The following is a 20,214-nucleotide window of genomic DNA, read 5'->3' on the forward strand; positions in this document are numbered from 1 at the left end:
TCCTGAGTGGCATGTCTGCCTATACAGTGATATGGCAGCAGGGAAGGTAACAGAACATCGCTGAGCACAATTTGCCATTTTGACGTCATGGCCACGCCCCCTAGTCACCCTACGCCCCTCCATTCATGTCTATGGGAGGGGGCGTGACGGCTGTCACGCCCCCTCCCATAGACATGAATGGAGGGGCGTGGCGTGACGTCACTAGGGGGTGTGGCCATGACGCCACGTCCCCGTCTTGGAGGCAGTGCCCGGTGGGAGCACCGAGTTCGCGGGGGTCCCCAGCGGTGGGACCTCTGCAATCATACATCAAGACGTATAAAGCTGTTATACCCCTTTAAAGTGGTACTCCGGTGGAAATATTTTTTTTTTAATGAACTGGTGCCAGAAAGTTAAACAGATTTGTAAATGACTTCTATTAAAAAATCTTTACCCTTCCTGTACTTCTTAGCAGCTGTATGCTACAGAGGAAATTCTTTTCTGTCTTGTCCACAGTGCTCTCTGCTGACACCTGATGCCTGTATCAGGAACTGTCCAGAGCAGGAGAAAATCCCTGTAGCAAACCTATGATGCTCTGGACAGTTCCTGACATGGACAGAGGTGTCAGCAGAGAGCACTGTGGACAAGACAAAAAAAAAATCAAAAAGAACTGAATTTTCTCTATAGCATACAACTGCTTAAAAGTACTGGAAGGGTAAAGATTTTTTAATAGAAGTGATTTACAAATCTGTTTAACTTTCTGGCACCAGTTGACTTATAAAGACCTAAAAAAAAATGTTTTTCCACCGGAATACCCCTTTAAGGCGTATTGATTTTGAAATCAATTTTAACCCTTTCTTAGACCAACAGAAATGACCATATCACTAGAGGTTCTGCATTCCCCCATCTATCAGCCTCTGAACTGATGACGCTCCCTGGCGCACGCCCTGCGGACCGCCGGGTGAGGAGACTCGAGTGCCGCTTCAACATCTTATCCCCTCTGTAATTATTATGTCCTGCTAATTGATTCGGGATGTCAGCGCCGGACTGGTTTATTGCCACTAAATTGTGCGTAACATTACTCACCTCCTCCGTCCTTTCATGTATAATTAATGCCGAGGTTTCCGTGTGGGTTTTAATTTGCTGTCTCTTAATGCCTGGAAAATTACAGAGGGGCCGATGGCTGACTGAAAGGAAGCAGGCGTTTAATACGAGAGACGCCGTGGTCAGGCAATGCCGTTTTATCACCGCTTCCTTTTAAGTGAGGAGCGAGCGGGATAATTAACACAGGGGTGCCATAAGTGCACGGATACTTAGCGGTGATTTATGCCGCGCACAAGGTCAGAATTATTTAGATCAAGAGCAAAATATTGCAGGATTGGGAGATCAGTAACCCGGAAGGAGGGGAGACGGAGAATGCCGAGCCATGGACTCCTGCACTGACCAGACAGGCAAAGCTAAAGCCAAGACCTTGTGGACACATCGGAAACTCATTTTTTTTTTACATGTTTAGATTTTTATTCTTTATTATAATAAAATCTAAAATATTTCAAGATTAGAAGAGGTTGTCTAAACAGGATCTGCATCTATGAGCCCTAAAGTACTCAACCCCCCCCCCCCCAATGTATTAAAGAGTACCTGTCACCAAACTAAACTTTTAATATATTGTTCCTTATGTAATTATAAGACAATTTGCTATTTACTTGTAGTTAAAATTCTCAACCTTTATATGTTTTTAATGTGATTGAATAAACGGGCACTAGGTGGCTCTGTTCTGTTCCTTGTGCAAGTCAAACTGTTAGTTTGGTCTCCTCCCGACCTGGCAGGAGACCAAACTCAGGAAGTGCTTGCGAGGCATGGCGGGGCACAGCTCTCGCAGACTTCAGTGACGTCGCGCCTGCTGGGGAATGCCCATTTTCTCCTGCCGGGAGCTCACAGAATGTGAGCATGGGAAAGGTGTGATACACAGCTTTTTAAAGCTCAGAAAAAAATATTTAAGGGCAGGAGGGGTGTTAGGAGTAGTTACGGAATATAATCTTAGTTTAGAAAATATGGTTTGATGACAGGTACTCTGTAAATGGACATCAATTCCCCTCATAGGCCAACAAGCTATATTATGTATCCTCTTTTAGTGTCCTGGGAAAACATATGGACAAGTAAAGCTTGTGGTCACGATGCGCTCCTCTTACTGCCTGCCACAGTGGAGTGAACAGGTAGATGCTGCTGAGTAATGTCATCGAGCTCTGCCTGACTTCTTTATAGGAAAGACTAAGATGATAACTTCAATCTGTCAACACACATTACTTATTCTGTACTGATCCTGAGTTATATCATGTATTATACTCCAGAGATGCACTCACTATTCTGCTGGTGAGGTCACTGTGTACTTACATTACATTACTTATCCTGTACTGATCCTGAGTTATATACTGTATTATACTCCAGAGCAGTACTCACTATTCTGCTGGTGGGGTCACTGTGTACATACATTACATTACTTATCCTGTACTGATCCTGAGTTATATACTGTATTATACTCCAGAGCAGTACTCACTATTCTGCTGGTGAGGTCACTGTGTACATACATTACATTATTTATCCTGTACTGATCCTGAGTTATATGATGTATTATACTCCAGAGCTGTACTCACTATTCTGCTGGTTAGGTCACTGTGTACATACATTACATTACTTATCCTGTACTGATCCTGAGTTATATCATGTATTATACTCCAGAGCTGTACTCACTATTCTGCTGGTGGGGGTCACTGTGTACATACATTACATTACTTATCCTGTACTGATCCTGGGTTATATCCTGTATTATACTCCAGAGCTGTACTCACTATTCTGCTGGTGAGGTCACTGTGTACATACATTACATTACTTATTCTGTACTGATCCTGGGTTATATCCCGTATTATACTCCAGAGCTGTACTCACTATTCTGCTGGTGGGGGTCACTGTGTACATACATTACTTATCCTGTACTGATCCTGAGTTATATCCCGTATTATACTCCAGAGCTGTACTTACTATTCTGCTGGTGAGGTCACTGTGTACATACATTACATTACTTATCCTGTACTGATCCTGAGTTATATCCCGTATTATACTCCAGAGCTGTACTCACTATTCTGCTGGTGGGGTCACAGTATAATACAGCATCCCTTAAAGAGAGATTGTGTCCACTGGCTGTTCTGCCACTTAACCTTAGTGCTATCACTGTCACTGGGGGAGGTTTGTTACAGGTTATTATTAACAGAGTTTGAGGAGTACATGTTACGCTTCAGGGTGCAACTTTCATATACACACATATATACAGGGGTCATGTCCTGGAAGAAAAAGTGTGGGAACTCACCCATGATTTCCACTCAAGGACTGGTCCTGCAGGACCCTTGATAATGGAAACAGGGTTCCTGCAGTGGAAAAAGTGCAGGAACTCGTTCCCATGATTTCCTGCAGGACTTGAGCCCTTCGCATTTATACATGTATATGTGTGTGTGTATATATATATATATATATATACACACACACACACACACACACACACACTAGCTTTTGCCTGCGGCTTCGCTCACGTTAAATTTGGGGTAACATAGATTCATTTTTTACGATCCTATAGTAATGAGGCCGCTCTGGGTAAAGTCTATGGGCATCCAAACAACCCGAAACATTACATCTTCTGTTTCATGGAATTGAAGATCGACATCCTTTGAGGACTTTTACCGAGCCTTCTCGCGCTGCTTATATACTGCCAACAGTCCTCCTATCCCCGACCTCCTATTCCAACCTCCTATCCCCCGACCTCCTATCCCGACCCTGTAATATTTGTACCAGGTATTGAAATATCTCCAGCCGTACAGAAGTTATGTGAGAACATACATTTCCCATAGATTTGCATGGGACTTTAAACAAAAACCCCGACCCTCACAAATGGGGGTAGTGAAGGGTTAAATTAACCATCCTATATTTTAAGTGGACATATAAGTAACATGTGACCAAGTATTATCAAAATATCTCCAGCCGTTTGGAAGTTATGCAGTAACATATAGGGGGAGATTTATCAAAACGTGTCCAGAGGAAAAGTTGCCCAGTTGCCCATAGCAACCAATCAGATCGCTTCTTTCACTTTTGAAAAGGCCTCTGCAAAATGAAAGAAGCGATCTGATTGGTTGCTATGGGCAACTGGGCAACTTTTCCTCTGCACAAGTTTTGATAAATTTCCCCAATATTCAAGGGTCTAGGCTGGGCGTTGATGAGTCAGGTCTTCTCCTTTTATATATAAGATATATATATGTATTTATATGTGCCCACAGGCTGCACTAGTACATGGCTTGTGCAGAGTAAATAGGATAACGCTCATCGCCATAGTTTACATTTTTATAAGAACAGAACAAGAGACTGGGCCATCCCAGGTGCAGAACAACACTACCATTGCATGTATTCAGGGTGTAAGGATGCTTATACTGGAGGGAATGAATGCACTAGGTAGATCTGTAGCGGTGGTACATTTTCCTCACCAGTTAGCGGGTGATCCGGGAATCCCGCTTCCTGCGGAGGGCACCAGGACGGAGTTCCTCTCTTCAGTCAGAGTCAGTCTCATCTCCAGGAGTTGGGCCTCACGTTCTGCATCATCTTCAGTCTTATCTGCGGTACAAGGAATCATTCTTCATATAGTCCATACATTGTAACATGACACTATTACATTCCAATATATGTCTATGGGAACCTGGAGGTATTTAAAGGGGTACTCCGCCCCTGGACATCTTATCCCCTATCCAAAGGATAGGGGATAAGATGTCAGATCGGCGCGGTCCCGCTGCTGGGGAGCCCTGGGATCCCCGCTGCGGCACTGCGCTATCATTACAGCACAGAGCGAGTTCGCTCTGCACGTAATGACGGGCAATACAGGGGCCAGAGCATTGTTAAGTCACGGCTCCTCCCCTCGTGACGTCACGGCCTGCCCCTTTCAATACAAGTCTATGGGAGGGGACGTGGTGTTCGTCACGCCCCCTCCCATAGACTTGCATTAAGGGGACTGGCCGTGATGTCACGAGGGGCGGAGCCATGACGTCACGCTGCTCCATCCCCCGTATCGCCAGTCATTATGCACAGAGCGAACTCGCTCTGTGCTTTAATGATAGCGCGGTGCCGCAGCGGGGATCCCAGGGCTCCCCAGCAGCGGGACCGCAGCGATCTGACATCTTATCCCCTATCCTTTGGATAGAGGATAAGATGTCTAGGGGCGGAGTACCCCTTTAAAGAGCACCGGGGCGTCACAGGCATTGCCGGAGAAATTCAAGTAGGATATTATTCTGTGCCATTAAAAGGGGTACTCCACTGGCCAGCGTTGGTAAAAACATCTAGTTCCGAACGCTTTGTGTGCACGCTGCGGGAGTCGGCCACGCTCCCTCGTGACGTCACACCACACCTCCTCATTGCAAGTCTATGGGATGGGGCGTGGCGTCCGCCACGCCCCATTCCATAGACTTGCATTGAGGAGGCGTGGTGTGACGTCATGAGGGGGCGTGGCTGACTCCCGCAGCGCGCACACAAAGCGTTCGGAACTAAATGTACTTTGATAAAAAAAAATATATAGTTTTCTATGTTTTGTGTTTTTAAAAAAAACTGCCATTAGGTGTCTCCTTACTTGTCCAGAGCACATTTCCCCCCTGCCCCCCCATCTCTTGCACAGACTTTGGACACCTGCTGGTCTGGCAGAAGTCCAAAATCCGGAAATGGGGAATGTGCGCAGCCTTAGCCAATCAGAGCTCATCTCACACTGAACTGCTCTTGGCTGTGTGTAACAGAATGAGGGAGGAAGTTCTCCCCTGTAGGGCTTCAGATGATGTCACGCCTGCTGGGGAACGCCCCTTCCCAGTCTGTGAATCTGACTGAGACGGAGCAGAAAATACAGAGCAATATCAAGGTAGAAAACGAAAAAATAATAAAAATAAAGGCAGGGGGTGGTTTATCATGATGGGGGCAGTGAATTGACTGGGAGGATTATAAAATGTAACAAGATCATGATAGGAACAGGTGAGTTATAGACTGGGTTCTCTTGTCGCAGTTGTCGCATGTGGCCAAAACCAACACCTACATAGAGGGGTCCAATGGCTACAAGATCGTGCCCTGCTGTAATGGGGCACTAATACTGGGCACGAGCCGCACCTTGTCTGCTGACCAGCTTCTGCAGCTGCTGATCTAAGTACTCCTGGCGCTTGGTCAGGGCGTTCAGCCATTTCCTCTTCAGTCTGTCCAAATCCCGGTCCTGGAAGAAGGTAAGCGACACGTCAGACACAACAGATGTACTACCCAAGTATGTGGAGGATGTACAGCTGGGGATTTCTCAGTACGGAGATCATACGATTTTATATAAACCAGTGTACTGCAGCTTTTCAGCCATGCTTTCAAGATCTCTGCTTGCTGCCAGTAAACCCTGTATGTTCTCAGAGCCTGAGGAGCTGTAAACGGCCTGATACACTGTAACAAACTAAAGATATTCAACAGATATTTTTGAATTGGGTTTAATACAAGATCTGTGGATCTGACAACGATATTGGGAGAGTTTAAAGGGGTACTCCGGTGGAAAAAAACATTCCAAATCAACTGATGCCAGAAAGTTAAAAACAGATTTGTTAATTACTTCTATTTAAAAATCTTAATCCTTCCAGTACTTATCAGCTGCTTTATACTACAGAGAAGTTTTTGCAGTTCTTTCCAGTCTGACCACAGTGCTCTCTGCTGACACCTCTGTCCAGAGCAGGAGAGGTTTTCTATGGGGATATGCTTATAATTTGGACAGTTCCTGACACTAACAGACTGTGTCAGCAGAGAGCACTGTTGTCAGACTGGAAAGAAGTGCACAATTTTCTCTGTGGCATATAGAAGCTGATAAGTACTGGAAAGATTAAGAGGGGGTGGGCAGCCTTATTAAATCATTGCTCATCTCACACTGAACTGCTCTGGGCTGTGTATAGGAGAGTGAGGGAAGAAGTTCTCCCCTGTATGGCTTCAGATGATGTCACGCCTGCTGGGGAACGCCCCTTCCCAGCCTGTGAATCTGACTGAGACGGAGCAGAAAATACAGAGAAATATCAAGGTAGAAAACTAACAAATAATAAAAATAAAGGCAGGGGGTGGTTTATCATGATGGGGGCAGTGACCTGGGAGGATTGTAACATTTAACAAGATCATGAGAGGTTCTCTTTAATACATTTATGATGACAGGTCTGTGATCAGGACTAAAACTACTGCTGGGCCGGCACACAAAGTCAATGGTGGAGAGGACACACTGCGCGAGGAGTAACCGGAAGGTAAAGAGTATTTTTTTTTTTTTTTACTTTTTTGGTTTGGGGTCTAAATTAATTTTAGGATCTGAAAGAGTTAAGGAGTCTGATCTGGGGTCTTAATTGCTATATGGGTCTGATATTGGTCTGGGGTGCGATTAATTTTAGGGGCGTGGTGTCTAAATAAATTTTAAGGGCTAGTAAAGGGTATGAATGAGTTTAGGGATCTTATCTGGGCTCTCAATTACTTCATTGGTCTGATTAATTTTAGGGCTCAGGTCTGAGGTATAAATCAATTTTAGGGTCGGGTTTGGGGTATGATTGAGTTTAGGAGTCTGATCTGGGGTTTGAATTGGTTTATGGGTCAGATATCGGTCTGGGGTCTGATTGATTTTAGGGATCTGATGTCTAAATTAACTTTAAGGATTGGAAAGGGGTATGCGTGAGTTAAGGGATCTGGTCTAGAGTCTGAATTACTTTATCGGTCTGATTGATTTTAGGGGTTCCGTCTGAGGTCTAAATCAATTTTAGGAGCTGGTCAGTAGTATGAATGAGTTTAGGGATCTGATCTGGGGTCTGAATTACTATAGGAGTCTAACTTTAGTTTGGCATCTGAATTAATTTATAGTGGAAGAAATTAGGAGTATAAATAAGTTTAGTGGCCTGATCCTGGATGAGTTTGGAGTCTGAATTAATCTAGTGGGTCTGATCATAGTCTGGGGTTTGAAATTTTTTTATGGGTTTGGTTTGGAGTACAAAGTAATTGAGGGCTCTGAGCTGAGTCTGGGGTCCGATTCATTTGGGGGGCTTGAGGGAAGACTGAATTTTAGGGGTATGAACTAGTTTAGGGGTCTGATCTGGAGTCTAAACTACTATTTGGGTCTGATCTTGGTCTGGGGTGTAATTAATTTTACAAGCTGCTTAGAGCTATTAATTAGTTTAGGGGTTTGAACAGGGGTCGGAATAACTATACAGATCTTGATCTGGATTAACTGTAGGGTCCTGGTCTGTGGTCAGAATAGATGTAAACACTTATTTAGAAATTGTGAAACATTAACAAGACCTCCACCTGACCACAAACACAGATAGGTGGCCATTTACCAAAATTAGTTGAGTATCTCTGGTTTAATGATTTCATCTGCATTGTCCCAAAGAACAACCATAACCAACCTCCATATACCAGGTCATTTTATTCATGTCCCCCCTCCTAAGCCTTCTACTGTACACGTAGAGGAAGGATCTGGAATATTTTGCTGCCAGGGTCACTGATTTTGCTGCATTAGACAGATACAAAGCAGCAATAAGTGCGATCTCTCCCCCACTAAGAGGAATGTACGGGAGTCACCGGCCAGAACATGGACAAAATCTAATTTGTTCTAACATGTTCCGTTCTGAGCCTCTAGCTACAAGTTAAAAACGTTCTATTTTAGAGGGGATAAGAAAAGAAGATTCACGTTTTACTAGAGGCAAAGATGAGATCAGCTATAAACCTTGCGTTAAAATTCTGGGGGTTGGGCACTTAAAGGGGTACTCCGGTGGAAAACATTTTTTATTTTTATTTAAATCAACTGTTCAACCGATTTGTAAATTACTTGTATAAAAAAATCTTTATCCTTCCAGTACTTTTTAGCAGCTGTATGCTACAGAGGAAATTCTTTTCTTTTTGAATTTCTTTTTTGTCTTGTCCACAGTGCTCTCTGCTGACACCTGATTTACAAAAACATAACTTTTTTTTGCAAAAACAGCACCTTTCCTGTCCACAGGTTGTGTCTGGTATTGCAGCTCAGCAACATTAAAGTAAATGGGACTCAGCTGCAGTACTACCCACAACCTGTATCTATATCTATCTACCATTTACTCTGTTTCACGTTTATGCTATGCATTATTACACTTATATGTACAGTGCCCTTGAACCAAGAGCGCTATAAAAAGAAATAATAGTACTAAAAATTTAAAAGATTGACTGCTGTGGCCTCCACTTGATTAATGGGGTCAGTTAACTGCACTAACTTCATTGCAAGGGTTCAGTGTGTGGCATGTTATAGAGAAAAAATAGCTGAGCAGATTGATATATAACAACTATAGGAAAAGATTCACTATAACTTGTAATGTATTAATCTAAACATTTGCTCATCCAGATTTAGGAGTCCAGTGGGTGGTTCTCTATGTGCTGCGATGACTTGCTCTTGCAGACAGGTGCGGTTGCAGTATATAGAGGACTTTTCAAATCAAAGTTCAGTGTTTTATTCACACTTGGCAAACAGTCTTAAATGTAGAAAAAAGGAAAAAGTAACAAAAGTCCACCTGCGTTCCTTAGGTGTTTGTTCACACCTGCGGCATCAAGCAAGTCTTTTCCAAGTCCCCAAGCAGTCTGCTCACCAGCTTCCACACTCTAAAGGAAGATCTTTACACACAGCTCTCTCTGGCAGTGTGAGCTGCAACATGCAAAGTCCCCCTCAGCTGGTGAAGCAGCCTAGCTTTAAAGGGGTACTCCACCCCTAGACATCTTATCCCCTATCCAAAGGATAGGGGATAAGATGTCTGATCGCGGGGTCCCGCCGCTGGGGACCCCCGCAATATAGCATACGGCACCCACCTGTTTCTGCTCCGGAAGCGCTGGAGGGTCTGGGTCCCGACCACCGGAACGGAAGTCTGTGAAGTCACGACTCCGCCCCCGTGTGACGTCATGACCAGTCCCCGCAATGCCAGTCTATGGGAGGGGGCGTGACGGCCGTCACGGCCCCTCCCATAGACTGGCATTGCGGGGACTGGTCATGACGTCACAAGGGGGCAGAGTCATGACGTCACAGACTTCCATTCCGGTGGTCTGGACCTCCAGTGCAGAAACGGGTGGGTGCTGCATGCTATATTGCGGGGGGTCCCCAGCGGCGGGACCCCAGCGATCAGACATCTTATCCCCTATCCTTTGGATAGGGTATAAGATGTCTAGGGGTGGAGTACCCCTTTAAGGCCAACAAAAGGCGGCCTGGATTGTGGGGAATGATCCCCACCCTACACTTGGTCATTCCCAGTAAGAGCGGTCCTGGATTGGCCTTCCAGCCATACTACAAACTGCCCACTGGACTCCTAAAGCTGAACAAGCAAAGTTTTAGATGAATGCATTACAAGTTCTACAGAATCTCTTTTAACAATGTTATATAGATATCAATCTGCTCAGCTCCTCTTGCTCTACAACATGATACTAGTAGAATTTACAGTATTTTGAAGGTGACCGGTTCCCCTTAAAAGCAGATGTGGCACTTAACCAGTGCACCATCCCCTTCATTTTTAGAAAAGGTGGATGTCCGAACGCAGTGGTCCCCAGTCCAGTCCTCAAGGTCCAGCAACAGCCCAGGTTTTGTCAATTACTCCATACAAATACAGATGGGAAAAATGTAAATCTTAGGCTTTCACACCACGTTTTTGCAATACAGTCTCCGTATACGTTTTCAATTTGAAACCGTATTTGAAACCGGAACCGTATTGAAAACCATACGCATTGACTCTCCATTGAAAACCGTATGCCAAAAGATACATCAGGTTGTGTCTGTTTTGCATTCTGTACGGTTTTGTCAGTTTTTTCCCCGTACCCAAAACCGTAGCCTACCACAGTATTTGGTCCGGGTGAAAAACCGTATTGAAACCATATACATTTTTTTAAACATGGGAGTCAATGAGAACCGTACAGAACCTTATGTGCGTACAGTTCCATCCGGTTTTCACAATCCGGTTTTTGACTTTGCACAGTTTTTTTCTTGGAATTTCAATCAAACAAGTGAAACTTTATTCATACTGGAATGAAAAGTTAAAAACGCATACTTTTTTTCTGAAAAAACGGATGCAACCGGACGTCATTTTTCAAACCGTATACGGATAAAAATTTGTACACGCGTTTTGATACAGTTTAGTCCGGTTTTGAGGAATAAGTTTTTTTTTTATCAAAAACCTGATACGGGAACTGTATTGAAAAAACGTGGTGTGAACCCAGCTTTATGAATGTTGGAGGGGCTTGAGGACTGGGTTGGGGACCTCTGTCCTTGAGGCCAGACCCCCATCGCTCATAGAGATGGCATATCTTAGGAATTTGCCATCACTTTATAAAAAGGGAATAACCCTTTAACAGTGATTAATCATCAAGCTAGTGCCCAGACGGACTCATAAGATGTTTTACAGGACCCTTGGAGGAACATTTCCAGTAAAGGTAACTAGGTGTGGGGCGGGGGAAGGAAGGATGGCAGTGAATAAATCCAAGATGAAAGACTGACAAGGTGGATAAAACATTAAGATGCATTAAGGATCAGTAATGCAGGAGGCCTTGAAGGCTGAGGAATCGCACAGGGGAGAGACATTGAGGACTGGAGCAAATGAGACTGAAGCTGATTAGACGAGCCATAAAATACGCCAGGTTATGACTGTCCTAAAGTGCAAAAAGAAAGGAGACGGCCATAAACCGGTGGGGTACTGCCAGGCCAAAGAGCTTTGTGGCACCGAACCAAGAATCCAAGGTTCCTGCAATGTCACTGATATAATGGCCCCTCTATGATGCTGCTTACAATGTTTACTTATGTAGCGCTAACATTATCTGCGGGGCTGTACACATCTGCCAAGTGGGACTTTTTATTTATTTATTTTTTATTTTTTTTTATAATTTATATAGTGTTATTTTTTTTTTTTATTTGCCCTCCTCCAGTAATGAAAAATTAAAATATTGGGTTTGCACTGGGGTTATTCTTCGGAACATGGACTTCCTGTTATGTGCTCTCCCTCTATCTATCTCAGTGTTTCCCAACCAGGGTGTCTCCAGGTGTTGCAAAACTACAACTCCCAGAATGCCCGGACAGCCTTTGGCAACAGCTGGAGGCACCCTGGTTGGGAATCACTGCTCTATCTGAATGGAAAGGTCTCTGACCACTTCTGCAGGGAGAGAAACATGTGAACTTGACGCAGTGAGGGGGGACGCAGTGAGGGGGGACGCTGTGAGGGGGGACGCTGTGAGGGGGGACGCTGTGAGGGGGGACGCTGTGAGGGGGGACGCTGTGAGGGGGGACGCTGTGACGGGGATGCTGTGACGGCGTCCAAACCAACAGTCAGCGACTAATGCATGAAGTGCAAGGAGCAAACCCAAGTCATCAGGATAGGTACTTCCTATCTGCTTTACAACCAGGTATTGCCACTAGTCTAATGGATCTGAAAATGTCAGATTTGTTTGGTGAACTGAAATAAAATTGATATGGTGCTAAGTGAATATTTACCTGATAACTATCAATATCTTCTCCAGCATCCTGCAGGACAAAAAACATGGATGAAATGATCCGTCTAACAATATTCACATATCTAACACAGACACATGATAGATACAAAGATAAACTGAGAGATAGATATGAGATAGATAGATAGGAGATAGATAGATATGAGATAGATAGATAGATATGAGATAGATAGATAGATATGAGATAGATAGATAGATATGAGATAGATAGATAGATATGAGATAGATAGATAGATATGAGATAGATAGATAGATATGAGATAGATAGATAGATATGAGATAGATAGATAGATATGAGATAGATAGATAGATAGATATGAGATAGATAGATAGATATGAGATAGATAGATAGATATGAGATAGATAGATAGATATATATGAGATAGATAGATAGATATATATGAGATAGATAGATAGATATATATGAGATAGATAGATAGATATATATGAGATAGATAGATAGATATATATGAGATAGATAGATAGATATATATGAGATAGATAGATAGATATATATGAGATAGATAGATAGATATATATGAGATAGATAGATAGATATATATGAGATAGATAGATAGATATATATGAGATAGATAGATAGATATATATGAGATAGATAGATAGATATATATGAGATAGATAGATAGATATATATGAGATAGATATATATGAGATAGATAGATAGATATGAGATAGATAGATAGATATGAGATAGATAGATAGATATGAGATAGATAGATAGATATGAGATAGATAGATAGATATGAGATAGATAGATAGATATGAGATAGATAGATAGCTATGAGATAGATAGATAGCTATGAGATAGATAGATAGCTATGAGATAGATAGATAGCTATGAGATAGATAGATAGCTATGAGATAGATAGATAGCTATGAGATAGATAGATAGCTATGAGATAGATAGATAGCTATGAGATAGATAGATAGATAGCTATGAGATAGATAGATAGCTATGAGATAGATAGATAGCTATGAGATAGATAGATATGAGATAGATACGAGATAGATAGATACGAGATAGATAGATACGAGATAGATAGATACGAGATAGATAGATACGAGATAGATAGATACGAGATAGATAGATACGAGATAGATAGATACGAGATAGATAGATACGAGATAGATAGATACGAGATAGATAGATACGAGATAGATAGATACGAGATAGATAGATACGAGATAGATAGATACGAGATAGATAGATACGAGATAGATAGATAGCTATGAGATAGATAGCTATGAGATAGATAGATATGAGATAGATAGATAGCTATGAGATAGATAGCTATGAGATAGATAGATATGAGATAGATAGATATGAGATAGATAGATATGAGATAGATAGATATGAGATAGATAGATATGAGATAGATATGAGATAGATAGATATGAGATAGATAGATATGAGATTGATAGATATTAGATTGATAGATATTAGATTGATAGATATGAGATAGATAGATATTAGATTGATAGATAGAAGACATACAGATGGATATAGGAGATAAATAAATATGATACAGACAGAGATATATATGAGATGAATAGCTATGAGATAATTAGATAGATATGAGATAGATAGAAAGGAAAATAGATAATTTGAGAGAAAAGCTTTATCTAACCCACTCACCTGATGCCCATCGTGACCCTTGCCGGTCTTGGCATGCACAATTTTTACACACCCCACAGACACAGACAATATGGAATCTTCTATAAGAGGTAGTGTTCCCGAGTCCTGTACAGATCGCACTTCCACCTGTAGACGGCGAGACTGTCCCTACACAGGAAAACACACAGACATATTACACTCACAGCTCTGCCTATTATTGTAGTTCTATGCTGAAAACAGAGAAATGTCAACATGATGAGGGAGATTTATCTAGGGATTTAGGCAGCTTTTTTGGCTTACAAAAGTTCGCCTAAGTAATTTTTTTGTGCAACTTTTGTGGCTAAGCAAAAAATACCAATCTGCCCTACCTAAGCAATTTTCAGTTTTTACTTTGCAGTGGTGAAAGTCGCACGTAACCCCTTCAAAAAGTCGCAAGTGTAAGCAAAGTCAGACCTGGCTTACAAAACTTGCCTATGACAGCGTTTTCAAAAGTCGCTCAAAAAAGTGAGACTTTTTGTGCGACTTTTTGCACAGCTCAGCTCCCCGGCACCCACATCTAACACCTGCCTGCAAGATGTTAGGACTACAACTCCCAGCATGTCCTCACTGTAAGGGCATGCTGGAAGTTGTAGTCCTGCAATAGTTAGCGGGTGGGTGGTAGATGTGGGCGGGTGGGCGGGGAGCGAAGCTGTCGCACAAAAAGTCGCGGGTGAGACTTTTTGTGCGACTTTATTTACTTTCATTTTTACAGGCACGGTGGGACGAGTGGGTAGATGTACAGAAGGGCGACATGCTTGTCACTCGCCCGCACATCTCCCGCCCACGCAACACTACTACAACTCCCAGCATTTCCTTACTGTAAGGACATGCTGGGAATTGTAGTTGTGTGGCATGGGGGGAGTGTGTTAGATGGGCGAGCAGATGACAAGCTTGTCACCAGCCTGTGCCGCATGACTACAACTCCCAGCATGTCCTTACTGTAAGGGTATGCTGGGAGTTGTAGTCATGCATTGGGGGCAGGTGACAAGCTTGTCACCCGCTTGTACATCTCCCCCCAGCCCTGCTGCATGACTACAACTCCCATTATGTCCTTACTGTAAGGGCATGCTAGGAGTTGTAGTCATGCAGTGCGGATGGGTTACAATAAATGTACTAACCCATTTTTTTTTTTTTTTTTTCCCTTCTCATTCCAGATCCGTGTATCCTGTGGACCACAATGATGACCAGTGTTTATTTTTTTTATTTTAATGTTAATGTTTAATGTTAATAAAATGATTAACAAGGGCTTGTGGGGGAGTGTTGTTTGGAATAAAAGTTTTTTAAATATGTTTTATTTTCATTTTTTTTTTGTATTTACTTGACAGGCTTAGTAGTGGAAGCCGTCTTATAGACAGAGTCCATTACTAAGCCGGGCTTAGCGTTAGCAAAAAAAAAAAAAAAACAGCAACCGCTAACCTCCAATTATTACCCCGGTACACACCGCCACAGGGGTGTCGGGAAAAGCCGGTACCAACAGGCCCGGAGCATCAAATAAGGCACTCCTGCGCCTAGGCAGTAAAAGGCTGGTGTTTTTTAGGCTGGGGAGGGCCAATAACAATGGTCCTCGCCCACCCTACATCAGGCTGTTGCTGCTTGGTTGGTATTTGGCTGAGAATGAAAATATGGGGAACACTATGCGTTGTGTTTTTTTTCCATTAATTAAATAATAATAGAAAAACACATAGGGTTCCCTGTATTTTTATGCTCAGCCAAATACCAGCCAAACCGCAACAGCCTGACGTTACCAGGGTGGGCGAGGACCATTGTTACTGGCCCTCTCCAGCCTAAATAACACCAGCCTGTTACCGCCTAGGCCCAGGAGCGCCATTTTTGATGCTCTGGGCCTGTTGGTACCGGCTCTTCCAGACTCCCCTGTGGGCGAAGGGTAAAGAGTAATAACCGGGGGTTAGCACTAGCTGTTTTTGGTACTAACGCTAAGCCCTGGCTTAGTAATGGACTTCCACTACTAAGCCTGTAAAGTAAATAAAAAAAACTAAAAAAAAAACACACATTTAAAAACTTCTATTCAAAAAAACACTCCCCCACAAGCCCCCGTTACAAAATGTTGTTAATATGAAACACAAAATCAATGGTCATCATAGTCCACCAAATCCGAAGTAGTCCACAGGATAGACTAATCTGAATTAAAAAAAAAATGGGTTAGTACATTTAGGTGCAAAAAAGTGGCAAAAAAATGTAATAAACACACACAGATTTTTTTATGAGTGCTAAGAAAATGGTATTCCAAAGTGATTTTATTGGTTTTTACTTCTGTGAGCCAAATTTATCAACCCCCTGTGATAGTATAATAAATATGTCACACATGAGCAAAACCAAAGCAAAAAAAAATGGCTACAGAACTCGCTTACCAAAGCAAATGATGATAAATGTCCCCCTATATATTTAAATACTGTAGAGGGTGTATGTACTGTAGAGGTGTCCTAAGTTTCTTTGGTCCAACAAAGACAGAGAGGTCCCCATCCTACTTCCCAAGTGGGGAAAATGTCCTAGGTCCCTCACCCCCTAATGAAAACCTGTAACTTAAGAGAAAGTTAAGTTCAGAGAGAGGGGGGGTGCGTCGCTTCTTATTATCAGTGGTGGAGGAGACAATCATATGCCAGGTCCTTTATGTCATGTATGGTGGAGGAGACAATCATATACCAGGCCCTTTATGTCATGTATGGTGGAGGGGAGGAGACAATCATATACCAGGTCCTTTATGTCATGTATGGTGGAGGGGAGGAGACAATCATATACCAGGTCCTTTATGTCATGTATGGTGGAGGGGAGGAGACAATCATATACCAGGTCCTTTATGTCATGTATGGTGGAGGGGAGGAGACAATCATATACCAGGTCCTTTATGTCATGTATGGTGGAGGGGAGGAGACAATCATATACCAGGTCCTTTATGTCATGTATGGTGGAGGGGAGGAGACAATCATATACCAGGTCCTTTATGTCATGTATGGTGGAGGGGAGGAGACAATCATATACCAGGTCCTTTATGTCATGTATGGTGGAGGGGAGGAGACAATCATATACCAGGCCCTTTATGTCATGTATGGTGGAGGAGACAATCATATACCAGATCCTTTATGTCATGTATGGTGGAGGAGACAATCATATACCAGGTCCTTTATGTCATGTATGGTGGAGGGGAGGAGACAATCATATGCCAGGCCCTTTATGTCATGTATGGTGGAGGAGACAATCATATACCAGATCCTTTATGTCATGTATGGTGGAGGAGACAATCATATACCAGGTCCTTTATGTCATGTATGGTGGAGGAGACAATCATATACCAGATCCTTTATGTCATGTATGGTGGAGGAGACAATCATATACCAGGTCCTTTATGTCATGTATGGTGGAGGGGAGGAGACAATCATATACCAGGTCCTTTATGTCATGTATGGTGGAGGAGACAATCATATACCAGGCCCTTTATGTCATGTATGTACAGTGGCAAAGTGGTGTGAACCAGCTGCAAAAGGGAGGTGGAAGAGATAAAGCACCAGGCTCTTCATGTCATGAATGAGGAGGGGTGTGGTGGTTATTCAACAAGTGCCCAACATTTTAGGATAGGTAAAAATAGGCAAATAAGCGTCCTTAAAGTGTCCAAAAATCAACTTATCCCCTATCCACAGAATAGGGGATAAGTAGCCGATTGCGGGGGTCCAACCGGGACCTGCACGCACCCTCCATTCATTTTTATGAGAGCGCTGAAAAGGCCCAAGTACAGATCTCGGGCATCATCAGCACTCCCATAGAAATTAATGGTGCGTGTGCCGTCTACCGGTAGACAACACGCGGTCTTCACTGAGAGAGCCAGGGTCCCGGTGATTGCGGGGTGCCACAGTGGTCGGACCCCCCCGCAATCACTTACATATCGCCTATCCTGTGCAAAGGGGATAAGTTAATTTTCGCCGGAGTAGTCCTTTACTGTCAGGTTTAGGGAGAGGTGTGGATCGCCTTCAGAAGGTGGGATGGAGCAAGCTCTGTAGATGGGGGAGGGTGCGGTGGTATAAAACAGCACCGAAGAGGGAAGTTCCCACTTTATTATGGGGTTCAAAATACCCTATGTATGCCAGTGAGCCAGGTGATGGTAGGTATGTGTTACTATCAGTAATTTCCTCCATCACGGCGCTGATCCGCTGCAGCCCGCTGTATAGCAATGTGCTGAGCTCCTTCCCACAGAGAGGCGGCTAATGTGAATTACTGGCTAATTAGCTATAAACTATAGGGAAAAATTAACAAAATAGCAGAGACAGTAATTGCAGCAACAAGGTGAGGGAAATGGGTTATTACCGAGCGCGGGAGCAATTAGACTCGGCTCAGACATCTTCCTGGAGCCCCTGGGAGAGCCGCACGCTGCACATTACTAATCCTCCGCGCCGGCAACAAACACAGGTAAACGCTTCCCTCATTTACCTCAATTAATGCTGCTTCCGAGCAATTCATTACCCAGGTATAGGGCTGGAGACATGGGGGGAGGAGTAATGACGGGGTATCATCTGCTCCGCTGACTCCGAGGAGGATCGCTGGCAAAATTAACAGCCGACTATTATTATTCTCTCCGAACACCATATAAATAATCCAGTACGGACGCGAAAGACTGAGGAGGTTGTGTGTATTTCTTCTTGTCTATTACATACAGCTTCATTACATAAGGCTATGCTCACACGGCGGAATATCCACAATTCCTCACAAATTCCATTCAGCTAAGCTTGCTGAACAGGATTGCGGAATTCCGTCAGAATTGCGGCCTTATTTCTTTGTGCTCAAAACACAGAAATCTGCTGAAATTCAAAGCCCCATTGACTTCTATGTAAATCTGGCACGAAATACTGCAAAATTAAAAAAGACAGGTCTTTAAAGGGGTATTCCAGGAAAAAACTTTTTTTTTCTTATATCAACTGGCTCCAGAAAGTTAAACAGATTTGTAAATTACTTCTATTAAAAAATCTTAATCCTTTCAATAATTATCAGCTGCTGAAGTTGAGTTGTTGTTTTCTGTCTGGAAACAGTGCTCTCTACTGACATCTCTGCTTGCCGCGGGAACTGCACAGAGTAGAAGAGGTTTGCTATGGGGATTTGCTTCTAAACTGGGCGGTTCCCGAGACACGTGTCATCAGAGAGCACTTAGACAGAAAAGAACAACTCAACTTCAGCAGCTCATAAGTACTGATAGGATTAAGATTTTTTAATAGAAGTAATTTAAAAATCTGTTTAACTTTCTTCAGTCAGTTGATATATAAATAAAAAAAGTTTTTTCCTGGATAAACCCTTTAATTTATGCGGGATGCAGAATTTCCGCAGCTCTAAGCGAAGTAAATAGGCAAAAAATTTCGGATGATTTCCGGGAATTCTGCGCAGAAATTCCGCTGTGTGAACATAGCCAAATACCCCTTACTATAAAGATAGTGGCTTAGGGTGAAAACTGGAATACAAATAACTTGAATCCAGAATCTGGCAGATTATCGAAGGAATATGGAGAAGTACATAAAATGCCACTGTAAGGGCTAGTTCAGACTGAGACATTCCAAATTGTCAATGGGGTTCCGCTGTGCAGTTGACGAAACATTAAACACATGAATTTTTTTGTCTCTTGTCCCCCAGGTGAATGGAGCTGCAGCACCCGTCCTTGGTCAATGCTCTATTCACTATCTATTGCAGTGATCTCCAAACCATGTACATTCAGCTGTTGCAAAACTACAACTCCCAGCATGCCCAGACAGCCGCTGGCTGTCTGGGCATGCTGGGAGTGGTAGTTTTGCAACAGCTGGAGGTCCACAGTTTGGAAACGACTGATCTACGGCACTTCTGACTGCTGGGACCTGCACTGATCAGCTATGTGTGCATAGGTAATAACTTTGAATATTGGTATAACCCCTTAAATGGGCACTGTCATTAAAACATTTTTTGCTATTGAACTCCTTATGGTAAATAAAAAATCTTTCTAATTTACTTTGTTAAAAAAAAAAAAAAAATTTTTA

At 42.9% G+C, this 20,214-nt stretch overlaps 1 protein-coding gene across 3 annotated transcripts in view; it reads right to left on the reverse strand.

Moving 5' to 3' along the window:
- KIF13B (kinesin family member 13B) overlaps window positions 1–20,214 on the reverse strand; it is a 235,107-nt gene that overhangs the window by 57,011 nt on the left and 157,882 nt on the right. For all 3 annotated transcript variants that reach the window (XR_008890892.1, XM_056563817.1, XM_056563818.1), the window contains exons 25-28: window positions 14,195–14,341; window positions 12,521–12,550; window positions 6,151–6,250; window positions 4,500–4,626 (exon numbers count right to left, since the gene is read on the reverse strand). Coding sequence is in view for 2 of the 3 variants with exons in the window: in XM_056563817.1 (XP_056419792.1) it covers window positions 4,500–4,626; window positions 6,151–6,250; window positions 12,521–12,550; window positions 14,195–14,341 (404 nt within the window). In the remaining variant the exon portion in view is untranslated. The remainder of the gene's footprint in view (window positions 1–4,499; window positions 4,627–6,150; window positions 6,251–12,520; window positions 12,551–14,194; window positions 14,342–20,214) is intronic.

Source organism: Hyla sarda, chromosome 3, assembly GCF_029499605.1.
Source record: "Hyla sarda isolate aHylSar1 chromosome 3, aHylSar1.hap1, whole genome shotgun sequence".
NCBI lineage: Eukaryota > Metazoa > Chordata > Amphibia > Anura > Hylidae > Hyla > Hyla sarda.